The following is a 12,662-nucleotide window of genomic DNA, read 5'->3' as shown; positions in this document are numbered from 1 at the left end:
TTCACAGGAGAATTTGAAAGTTATTCAAGCAAGAACATTTTCTCCGGAGGAAAGACTGTCTTGTTGGCATATCCAGTAAGGGAAGATGACTCAGACCACATGGTGACTCAGTACATATGGTGAATGGATGCCCATAAAAGTTATTGATGAAACCGTCTCACGACAAAATGGATAGACCTTCCTTGTTTAGCAGCAAATATCCCTTCTCAGCTGTTGTCAGTGTGGGTGATGCAAATTGAATGGCTTGTTTCTCACCCATCCTCCATCAGATGAGAGAGTACTGCCACGATGGCATAAGGCAAGGTGTCACATGACAGAATGAGCTCTCTGTCCTGATCAAAGTGAACCAGCAGATGAGCTGATTGTAGCAGTGCTTTCATGTCGATGAAAGTTTCCTCTTGGGCTGGACCCACTTCCATTTGGTCTCCTTGTGGAACAGCAGATACAGTGGTGCCAATAATGTTCAAAATTCCCCTAGTAGTTCATTAAACCCAGAAATGACCTGAACTCGGACACATTCTTGGAATTTTCAGCATCCTTGATAGCTCAAACCTTTTCCTCCTCATGGGACAGACCTTGCACTGTGATTATATGACCCAGATATTCCACACTCTGTGCCTGGAAGAAGCACTTGCTAAAATTCAGACACAGACCTGCCTCTGAAAATCTCTTCAACACTTTATCCAGGTTGTTGATGCGCTCATCCTCAGTTTTCCCTATAATCATGATATCGTCCAAATAAACTGTCACACGGGGAATTCCCTGCAACAGATTGTCCATTGTCTTTTGAAGATACCCCAAAAAAACAAATGCTTATGGATGTTGTATGAGACATACTGTTTTGAGTCATCCTGTAAAAAGAGCTGTTGGTCGGCTTGACTCATGTCAAGTTTGGAAAGCACCTTACCATCTGCCGTTGTTGAAAACAGGGGCGGGATTCTCCCCTACCCGGTGAGGCGGGCAGTCCTGGCGCCGAGGAGTGGCGTGAACCACTCCGGCGTCGGGCCGCCCCAAAGGGGTGGAATCCTCCGCAGCTTCAGGGGCTAGGCCGGCGGCAGAGTGGTTTGCACCGCGCTGTCTGGCGCGGAAGGGGCTTGGCGCCACGCCAACCGGTGCCGAAGGGCCTCCGCCGGCCGGTGCGAGTTGGCGCATGGGCGGGAGCGCCCGCGTGTGCTGGCGTCATCCCAGCGCATGCGCTGGGGGGTTCATCTCCACGTCGGCCATCGCGGAGGTCCGCAGCAGCCGACGCGGAGGAATAGAGTGCCCCCATGGCACAAGCCCGCCGCGGATCGGTGGGCCCCGATCGCGGGCCCGGCCACCATCGGGGCACCAACTGGGGCAAGATCCCCCCCCCCCCCCCGAGGCCACCCACGGAGCCAGGCCCCGCCGGTAAGTACCTTTGTAATTTACGCCGGCGAGACAGGCCATAAACGGGTGGCCACTCGGCCCATCGCGGGCCAGGGAATTGCTGGGGGGGGGGGGTGGGGGCGCTGCCAACGGCCCCCAACCGGCGCGGCACGATACCCGTCCCCGCCAAATCCCCGGCGCCGGAGAATTCGGCAGCCGGCGGGGGCGGGATTCACGCCGCCTCCCGCCGATTCTCTGACCCGGCGGGGGGGTCAGAGAATCCTGCCCCAGATCTTCCATCCTCGGGTAAGCGCTCAGCTTGGAAACGTGATTAATAGTAAATTTGTAATTCCCAAATATATGCACAGTTCCATCACTTTTAAGAACTGGGACAATTGGAGAACAAATGGGCTGAATGATTCCCATCCTCTGCATCCACTCCAACTCCTCCTCCGCTTTGCCTTTCATGGTGTAGGGCACTGCCCTCAGTGAAAAAGGAAGTAGCCTGAGGATCTATGAACAATTTAACTGTAGTGCCCTGCAATATACCCAGTCCTTCTTTGAAAACCTCAGGATGTTTCTGAATGATGTCCTATGTCACCTTTGTGTACTTTAGCTCACCCAGTTCAGCTGAATTTTCCTGAGTCAGTCACATCCGAGTAGACTAGGCCCATGCCCCTTTACTACCAGGAGCCGTGCTCTTGTTCTTTGCTATTATGCGCAATATCCACCTCAAACACTCCAAGTCATGGTCTTGCCAGTGTATGTTCGTAGATTGATCCTTGTCTGAATAAAGGCTGGTGTCTGTTTAGGGACCCAAATCCTCCTGAAGGTCTCCTCACTCATGACAGATGTAGAGGCTCCTGTGTCCACCTCCATCTTAAGTTTCTGTCCATCGACCCCCACTGTAGCATAAATAGGCTCTGCATGCACCTCGATCCGTGCGCTGCACGATGTCACAGTGGTTAGTACTGCTGCCTCACAGCTTCAGGGGCCGGGTTCAATTCCAGCCTAGGGTGACTGTCTGTGGGAGTTTGCACTTTCTCCCCGTGTCTGTCTGGGTTTCCTCCGGGTGCCCTGGTTTCCTCGCACTGTCCAAAGATGTGCAAGTTAGGCAGATTGGTCATGCTAAATTGCCTGTAGTGTCTGTCGTGTTGGGTGTTCCGCTATACAAATGAACCAACACGGTTGTAGATGGTACAACTCTGTTTTATTGTTCTTGATAACATCTACCTTATATTTCTGGCTGTGGTTCGTACTTTACCAGTTAACCTGTGGACCCAGCCCTTGCACTATCTTAGTGAGGCACTCGGCACATGGTGTATGTCTGAGTGGCACGCTGTGAGCTCTGTGCTCTGAGCTATCTCCTGGTGGAATGAGCGGGAACTGTGGTGTTCCCCGTTTTATAGTGCGTGTGCTCTCACTGGTGATTGGCTGTAATGTTGCGTGTGTGTTGATTGGTCCGTTGATCTCTCCATCAGTGTGTATGTGTGTTTGCACAATGATATGTTTATATGAATATCATGACAGTGTCCAAAGGTTAGGTGGGGTTACTACGTTACGGGGATAAGGTGGAGGTGTGGGCTTAAGTACAGTGGTCTTTCAAGGGCCGGTGGAGACTCAATGGGCCAAAAGGCCTTCTCCTGCACTGTAAATCCTATGAATCACATTAAACATGTTATTGGAGCATTCCTCTTCCTGCTCTGCACTTTCCAGTTGGTGTGTAGCAGACTGAGGCTTCTTTGAATTTGAAATTTCCTGCCCAGCCTTTGACTTGCTCTTCGCACTCCTGTATAGAATCATAGAATTCCTACAGTGCAGAAGGAGGCTATTCAGCCCATCAAATCTGCACCGACCTTCTGAACGTTTTAGCCAAATGTCCCTTTTTGTTGTTGCAATTGCGGCACACAGCACACTGAATTTGCAATGATTGGCATAGCGTGTGCTTCCACACCTGAAACATTCAACTGCACTCGCCTTTTTGTTTGCTGGCTCTTTTCTTACTTGATGCACTGCACCTGCCTGTGCCCCACTTTGTGCCTTTTGTATATCCTTGCATTGTTGGGAGACATCTCCATGGCTTGAGAAACTTCCAGAAAGTTAGTGTGTCATACCCCAACAAACGGTGTTCTATGCTGTCTTCATCAATGCTGCAGACCAATCTGTCCTGGAGCATATCCTCTAACACTGCCCCAACCTCATAGGCTCAGAGAGTTGACACAGTTCAGCAACAAAAGCAGCTACAGACTATCCTGCCTCTTAAAAATGACTATAAAACTTAAAACATTGGACAATTACTGAGGGTTTAGGCTGGCGATGATTCTCAACGAGTGCAACTCACTCCGCAAATGAAATGTCCCTTGGTTTCCGAGATGTTGCTAAATTCCTCATTAGCTTTGTCCCACGCACACTCAGGAGAATTGAGCACTTTTTAGCTTCGCCTGCAATCCCATCTGCCAGGGAATAGTGCCCCATCCTTTCCACATAGTCAGTCCAGTCCTTGTGCCCCTCCACAAACTCACTGCTAGTCCCAAACATAGCCACTGACCACGTAGCTACTCAATGTACAAACCTTTGTCACCACGTTGCACCTCAAATTTCTTTCTTGTCCTTTTTAATCCTCATCGCCAGAAAGATGTGGTAACTTGACCACAAGAAAGGTGGTCAAACACGTAAAAGTTAAATCTTCTTTACTCTTGAAAACATTGAAGTAATAATGCAGTTTGGCTTCAGACACCAGCACCCAATGACATCACATGCGCATGCGCACTTTTGTTAAACACATCCATACACATAATCAAATAAGAAGATGCTTATTAAAGCACTATTAAAACACTATGGTAGTACTGTTTAAAGTGTGTCCAGTTTGGATTAATTTAAATTCCAGAGGGCCGATTTTCCTATTTCATTAAGGCCCAAAGTCACATTATACCTGCTGACGTATGTTCCCGCAAAGTAGATGTTTTATACTGTTTGGAAGTCTGAATCTAAACAACGGCCAGTGACCTAAAAATATTTGTTACTATGGAGATATAAGTTGCTTACCAGAGAGGAGTAGGCAATGAGCAACACCAGCAAGACGACCAGAAGCCCCAGAAGATTACTCCAGGCTCTCTGCAGTGAAGAAGTAATCACACGCATCTTGGGGTTCAAATGTAACAGTTTCCACAGTTTAACAGTAGCTAGTGACACCAGGAAAGCAATCGTGTATCCCAGGCCTGCGTCTATAATTGCAGACTCATAGAAATTTATAAACCTGGAAAGAAGCACCAACAATCAACTTAGATTTACAATGGTCTTGAAAAATATATATTTTACTATTAAATATATCAATAGATTTTATCATACTGAAATATTCAGTCTTTAAAGACTCAACTAGGTATAATTATTCTGCGTGATGCACAATGTGCTTGGAGTCACCATTCTGCCATGCAAGCTCAGAATGACTCAGGGAAATGATATGGGAACAGGTCATCTGGTGCCTTTTAGATCCTATGAAACTACTCAAAAAAGAGCAGGGAATTCACCCAGTATCCTGATCCTCAAACGACCCAACCAAACACCGATTTACAGTTCATTTATTAAAGCTGCTATTTGTGAGACATATTCATAACTTGGCTCCCAGGTTTGCCCGCTTAACAACAGTGGGTATACTTCAAAAGTAATTCCGCTTGGAGGGGAAGCATTTTCAGATGTCCTGAGGGTGAGACAAGGCAATAGATAAATGTAATTCTTTCTATCCCTCTCACTCTTTCCTCTCTGCATTGATTAAGGTGTGGCACAGGGAAAGCAAGAAAACGCCAAACTTAACAGATGCTGGGGCAGCACCATGTCACAGTGGTTAGCACTACAGCCTCACAGCGCCGAGGTCCCAGGTTCGATCCTGGCTCTGCGTCACTGTCCATGTGGAGTTTGCACATTCTCCCCATGTCTGTGTGTGTCTCGCCCCCACAATCCAAAAGATGTGCAGGCTAGGTGGATTGGCCACGCTAAATTGCCCCTTAATTGGAAAAAATGTGATTGGGTACTCTAAATTTATTTTTAAAAAATTAACAGGTGCAAAGAAAGAGTTGTCATTTACACAAAATCTTTCACATTTTCAGATGTGTCAGACTGTGTCGCAGGCGGCATGGTAGCACAGTAGCACTGTTGCTTCACAGCGCCAGGGTCCCAGGTTCGATTCCCGGCTTGGGTCACTGTCTGTGCAGAGTCTGCACGTTCTCCCTGTGTCTGCGTGGGTTTCCTCCGGGTGCTCCGGTTTCCTCCCACAAGTCCAGAAAGACGGCTGTTGGGTAATTTGGACATTCTGAATTCTCCCTCGGTGTACCCAAACAGACGGCAGAATGTGGCGGCTAGGGGCTTTTCACAGTAATTTCATTGCAGTGTTAATGTAAGTTAATGTGACAATAAAGATTATTATTATAGGCAGTGAAATTATTTTTGAAACATTAGTAGCTGCTGAAAAGATTGTGGGATTCTCACACTCACAAAATGCATTGAATTAAATAAATAGAGGCTTGTGCAGAAGAAGGATGATTTCACATCATGGTGCATATAAATTTAGCCATGTTTAATTTAGCCATGAGACCATGTTTGAACTGCATTGCCTCGAAGTGGATAATGCTTCGTCCGTCAACAGTAAATTTAAATGCTTAAGACAATGGGTCACATCACTGAGCAAAAAATAATTCTGGGCACAGGCCCAGGCAGTAGAACCTCATGACCACTGGTTCAAATACATCTTCAGCAATATGTGGGGTATGAGAATTTGATTAACAACCTGTCCCGATTTTGCAGGTAGTCATTTATAACTCTCGTTCCAAGCACGGCCCGTTTTATATACAAGCCAAACGCACTCCAGCTGCAGAGGATAATGGCCAAATCAATCAGGTTCCATTTGTCCCAGAAGTACTTCATTCTTTTCTGTTTTAGGAGTTTACCCTGAAAGAGGATATTTAGCTTGAGTACATCTGGATAGATTGATAACAAACATCTCTCCTCACAATCACGGTACTGGGTTTAAATTGCACTTGCGATTTTTAAAAATTGGTTCTTTTAACATGTTATATTCCTAAAAATATCTAAATTCAGTCATTCTCCACAGTAATAGTTGATTGAGTCTTTTATTACTACAGCATCAATACCGCTTTAAAATCTTCCCTCACGAATATAGCAAGCCTTCTGATGGTTCAACTGGTTAATGAGATGTTTAGTTAGATCAGGGCGTTTCCATCTTGGTGCTGAAGTAGCTTTTATCTCAGTCCGAGAACTATGATGAATGTAACAAACTAGCCTCGATCTCTGTGTGACAGGAGGAGAACGTTGACTAGGATTTTCATCACCATCTAATGGTCACCAACTGGAACTGTGCAAGGGCCAACATCACATGAGGGCTGTGCTGAGAGATCAGCTCCACAGTGAAGTAGCCTATCGATACTCCCTGTCAAAACTCTCACCGTGGGCGCTTTGATGAGGGACTAGAGGGCCATTGGGACATCAGCACAGCGAGGAATAAATAGTTTCAGGAGTGAAACCCCCCACGCACACACACACGCACACGCACACACGCACACACACACACAGCTTCTGTCTGACCTGCTGAGTATTTCCAGCATTTGCAGATCTTGTTGCATTTCAGGACAGTTTAGGTGCCGACAGTAACTTTGATGTCGCTACAGTTTCTTTAAGTGCAATCAGGCTCAGCTTTGCAGAGTAATAAAACATAACCTCTCTATAACTGTGCCATTTTAACATTTTCCTCTTCATGTAACTCAGTTGGATAAAAGATTTGAATTATCAGGGGACCAACACCAGGATGCCAGGGCTAGCTGCCCCATTGCGCCAGCAGAACGTTGGCTCCATTTTGGTGGTGCAACCTCATTGACATCTGATAGTATTGTGGACAGGTGACCCAGCTGGCAGCAACAGAACAAGCCAACTGCACAGAGAGGCACACAGTGATAGCTCATCTTCTTTTTTTTTTAAAGTCATCCATGGAATGTAGGCATCGCAGGCTGGGCCAGCATTTATTGCCCATTTCTAATTGCTCTCGAACTGAGTGGCTTGCTAAGTTAAAAGTCAGCCAATCTCATTGCTGTGCATCTGGAGTCCCAGGCAGGACAGAGCAGGTAAGGATGGCAGATTTCCATCCTTAAACAATATTGGCGAACCAGGTGAGTTTTTACAACAATCAATAATGTTTTCTTTAAACTTTTAATTCCCGATTTTATTGGATTCAAATTGCACTACCTACCATCATGGGATTTGAGTCCAGGTTCCCTGGTCTCTGGATTATTAGTCTAGAGTCAATATAATATAATAATCTTTATTGTCACAAGTAGGCTTACATTAACACTGCAATGAAGCTTCTGTGAAAAGCCCCTAGTCGCCACATTCCGGTGCCTGTTCGGGTACACAGAGGAAGAATTCAGAATGTCCAATTCACCTAACAGCGCATCTTTCGGGCTGCACGCACTCTGAAGGACACACACTCTGAAGGACGCAGAATCTGAAGGACACACTCTGAAAGACGCACACTCTGAAGGATGCACACTCTGAAGGACGCACACTCTGAAGGACGCACACTCTGAAGGACGCACACTCTGAAGGACGCACACTCTGAAGGACGCACACTCTGAAGGACGCAGAATCTGAAGGACACACTCTGAAAGACGCACACTCTGAAGGACGCACACTCTGAAGGACGCACACTCTGAAGGACGCACACTCTGAAGGACGCACACTCTGAAGGACGCACACTCTGAAGGACGCACACTCTGAAGGATGCACACTCTGAAAGACACACTCTGAAGGACGCACACTCTGAAGGACGCACAATCTGAAGGACACACACTCTGAAGGACACACACTCTGAAGGACACACACTCTGAAGGACACACACTCTGAAGGACGCACACCCTGAAGGACACACACTCTGAAAGACACACACTCTGAAGGACACACACTCTGAAAGACACACACTCTGAAAGACACACACTCTGAAAGACACACACTCTGAAGGACACACACTCTGAAGGACACACACTCTGAAGGACACACACTCTGAAGGACACACAGTCTGAAGGACACACAGTCTGAAGGACACACACTCTGAAGGACACACACTCTGAAGGACACACACTCTGAAGGACACACACTCTGAAGGACACACACTCTGAAGGACACACACTCTGAAGTACACACAATCTGAAGTACACACACTCTGAAGGACACACACTCTGAAGGACGCAGAATCTGAAGGACACACTCTGAAAGACGCACACTCTGAAGGACGCACACTCTGAAGGACGCACACTCTGAAGGACGCACACTCTGAAGGACGCACACTCTGAAGGACGCACACTCTGAAGGACGCACACTCTGAAGGACGCACACTCTGAAGGACACACACTCTGAAGGACACACACTCTGAAGGACACACACTCTGAAGGACACACACTCTGAAGGACGCACACCCTGAAGGACGCACACTCTGAAAGATACACTCTGAAAGACACACACTCTGAAAGACACACACTCTGAAAGACACACACTCTGAAAGACACACACACTGAAAGACACACACTCTGAAAGACACACACTCTGAAAGACACACACTCTGAAGGACACACACTCTGAAAGACACACACTCTGAAAGACACACACTCTGAAAGACACACACTCTGAAGGACACACACTCTGAAGGACACACACTCTGAAGGACACACACTCTGAAGGACACACAGTCTGAAGGACACACACTCTGAAGGACACACACTCTGAAGGACACACAATCTGAAGGACACACACTCTGAAGTACACACAATCTGAAGTACACACACTCTGAAGGACACACACTCTGAAGGACGCAGAATCTGAAGGACACACTCTGAAAGACGCACACTCTGAAGGACGCACACTCTGAAGGACGCACACTCTGAAGGACGCACACTCTGAAGGACGCACACTCTGAAGGACGCACACTCTGAAGGACGCACACTCTGAAGGACGCACACTCTGAAGGACGCACACTCTGAAGGACGCACACTCTGAAGGACGCAGAATCTGAAGGACACACTCTGAAAGACGCACACTCTGAAGGACGCACACTCTGAAGGACGCACACTCTGAAGGACGCACACTCTGAAGGACGCACACTCTGAAGGACGCACACTCTGAAGGACGCACACTCTGAAGGACGCACACTCTGAAGGACGCACACTCTGAAGGACGCACACTCTGAAGGACGCACACTCTGAAGGATGCACAATCTGAAGGACGCACACCCTGAAGGACGCACACTCTGAAAGACACACTCTGAAGGACGCACACTCTGAAGGACGCACAATCTGAAGGACACACACTCTGAAGGACACACACTCTGAAGGACACACACTCTGAAGGACACACACTCTGAAGGACGCACACCCTGAAGGACGCACACTCTGAAAGATACACTCTGAAAGACACACACTCTGAAAGACACACACTCTGAAAGACACACACTCTGAAAGACACACACACTGAAAGACACACACTCTGAAAGACACACACTCTGAAAGACACACACTCTGAAAGACACACACTCTGAAAGACACACACTCTGAAGGACACACACTCTGAAGGACACACACTCTGAAGGACACACACTCTGAAGGACACACAGTCTGAAGGACACACACTCTGAAGGACACACACTCTGAAGGACACACACTCTGAAGGACACACACTCTGAAGTACACACAATCTGAAGTACACACACTCTGAAGGACGCACACTCTGAAGGACGCACACTCTGAAGGACGCACACTGAAGGACGCACACTGAAGGACGCACACTGAAGGACGCACACTGAAGGACGCACACTGAAGGACGCACTCTGCAGGACGCACTCTGCAGGACGCACTCTGCAGGACGCACTCTGCAGGACGCACTCTGAAGGACGCACTCTGAAGGACACACTCTGAAGGACACACTCTGAAGGACACACTCTGAAGGACACACTCTGAAGGACACACTCTGAAGGACACACTCTGAAGGACACACACTCTGAAGTACACACACTCTGAAGTACACACACTCTGAAGTACACACACTCTGAAGGACACACACTCTGAAGGATACACACTCTGAAGGACACACTGAAGGCCATACACTCTGAAGGGCAGCAGCTACACGTTGTCACTTCATAATAGTCATATAATCACACCATGGGTTTGTATCAAATTGCTTTATCATTTTAGTGGAGGTATTGGACAGATCCTACCTCAGTTAAAATAGCAAGCAAAGGAATCTGGTACATTAATATAATCATACAACACAATTTCCTGGATTCCATAAAGAACCAATTCTCTAGCTTCACATTCTACCTACCTGCACAACCATATAATAAATAACGATGAGTATGAAGATAATTTGTGCTCCAATGATGGAAGAATAATTCTGGTCCACATAGTGGAAAAGTCGGATGATTTCCATTTCCACATTGCCAAGGAAAACACCTGGAAAATGAAGTTTACAATCAATGAGGATTTCCAGCAACACTATAAGTATGGTCAAGTGTTTGAGTACTCATCAGCACCAAATATAAGGATTCAATAATAAATATTAGAGCACATTAACAAGTATTTCTGGTCTAATCCTCTTATTATATCTGCCCGCTAAGAGATTTTAAAAAAAGGAATACGGGTGTCGCTGACTAGATCAGCAATTATTGCCAATCCCTAATGGGCCTTAAAAAGGTGGTGGTGAGCTGCGTTCAAGAACTGCTGTCCGCATGGAGTAGGTACGCCCACAGTGCTGGTAGGGAGGGAGTTCCAGTATTTTGACCCAGCAACAGTGAAGGAACGGTGATATATTTCCAAGTCAGGGTGGTGATCAGTGGTGACATTCCCTTGTGTCAGCTGCTTTCGTCCATCTGGATGGTAGCAGGCGTGGGTTTAGAAGGTGCCGTCTAAGAAGCCTTGATGAGTTCCTGCTGTGCATCTTGTAGATGGTACACTCTGCTGCTATTGTGTGTCAATGGTGGAGGGAGTGAATGTTTGCAGAAGGGGTGCCAATCAAGCGAGCTGTTTTGTCCTGGATGGTGTCAAGCTTCTTCAGTGTTGCTGGAGCTGCACATGTCCAGGCAAGTGGAGAGTGTTCGATTACACTCCTGACTTGTGTCTTGTTGATAGTAGACAGGTTTTGAGGAATCAGGAGGTGAGTTACTCACCACAGGATTCCTGGCCTCTGACCTGTTCTTGCAGCCACAGTATTTATACGGCTAGTCCAGTTCAGTTTCTGATCAATGGTAACCCCCTGAATGTAGGTAGTGGGGGACTCGGTGATGATAATGCCATTGAATGTCAAGGGGCGATGGTTAGATCCTCTCTTGTAGGAGATGGTCATTGCCTGGCACTTGTGTGGCACAAATGGAACTTGCCACTTGTCAGCCAAAGCCTGGGTATTTCTAGGTCTTATTGCGCTTGAATAGACGCTTCAGTCTGCTGAACATTGCGCAGTCATCAGCAAACTTCCCCACTTCTGACCTTATGATGGAAGGAAGGACATTGATGAAGCAGCTGAAGATGGTTGGGCCGAGGATACTACCCTGAGGAAGTCCTGCAGTGATGTCCCGGGACTGAGATGATTGACGTCCAACCAACACAACCATCTTCCTTTATGCTAGGTATGACTCCAACCAGCAGAGAGTTTTCCCCTGATTTTGAGCCACTGGCAGGTTTGTTGGACAGCACTGGGAATCATGGGAAAGTCACGTGGCTCCCATTTAATCCCTGCGCCATCACTAAGTTATTAATATCATATAATTTACAGTGCAGAAGGAGGCCATTCGGCCCATCGGGTCTGCACCCTACCCAAGGTCAACACCTCCACCCTATCGCCATAACCCAGTAACCCCAACCAACACTAAGGGCAATTTTGGACACTAAGGGCAATTTATCATGGCCAATCCACCTAACCTGCACATCTTTGGACTGTAGGAGGAAACCGGAGCACCCGGAGGAAACCCACGCACACACGGGGAGGATGTGCAGACTCCGCACAGACAGTGACCCAAGCCGGAATCGAACCTGGGACCCTGGAGCTGTGAAGCAATTGTGCTATCCACAATGCTACCGTGCTGCCCCAAGGCAATGTCAGAAGTGTCAGAGGTTCCGGTAGGCTCAGGGATAATGGGTGCCAGCTTGCTCATTCATGATCCGAAATGACATCCCACCACAAGTGGGTGAGTTTCCTGCAATTGGCACCTTCCTGCCTCCAACGTCATCATGGGAGCTTTTCTCAGTATCGGGGGACTGATGCGCAGACTTCCC

The 12,662-nt window shown here is 47.4% G+C and overlaps 1 protein-coding gene across 1 annotated transcript in view; it reads right to left on the bottom strand.

Annotated features, from left to right (window-relative positions):
• LOC140430215 (polycystin-1-like protein 2) overlaps window positions 1-12,662 on the bottom strand; it is a 157,051-nt gene that overhangs the window by 16,670 nt on the left and 127,719 nt on the right. The window contains exons 30-32 of the mRNA XM_072517652.1: window positions 10,720-10,847; window positions 6,128-6,288; window positions 4,393-4,603 (exon numbers count right to left, since the gene is read on the bottom strand). Coding sequence (XP_072373753.1) covers window positions 4,393-4,603; window positions 6,128-6,288; window positions 10,720-10,847 — 500 coding nt within the window. The remainder of the gene's footprint in view (window positions 1-4,392; window positions 4,604-6,127; window positions 6,289-10,719; window positions 10,848-12,662) is intronic.

The sequence above is a fragment of the Scyliorhinus torazame genome, chromosome 10 (genome assembly GCF_047496885.1).
Source record: "Scyliorhinus torazame isolate Kashiwa2021f chromosome 10, sScyTor2.1, whole genome shotgun sequence".
Lineage (NCBI taxonomy): Eukaryota > Metazoa > Chordata > Chondrichthyes > Carcharhiniformes > Scyliorhinidae > Scyliorhinus > Scyliorhinus torazame.
The sequence above is the reverse complement of the archived record's forward strand: the minus strand, read 5'-3'. Positions and strand labels throughout refer to the sequence as shown.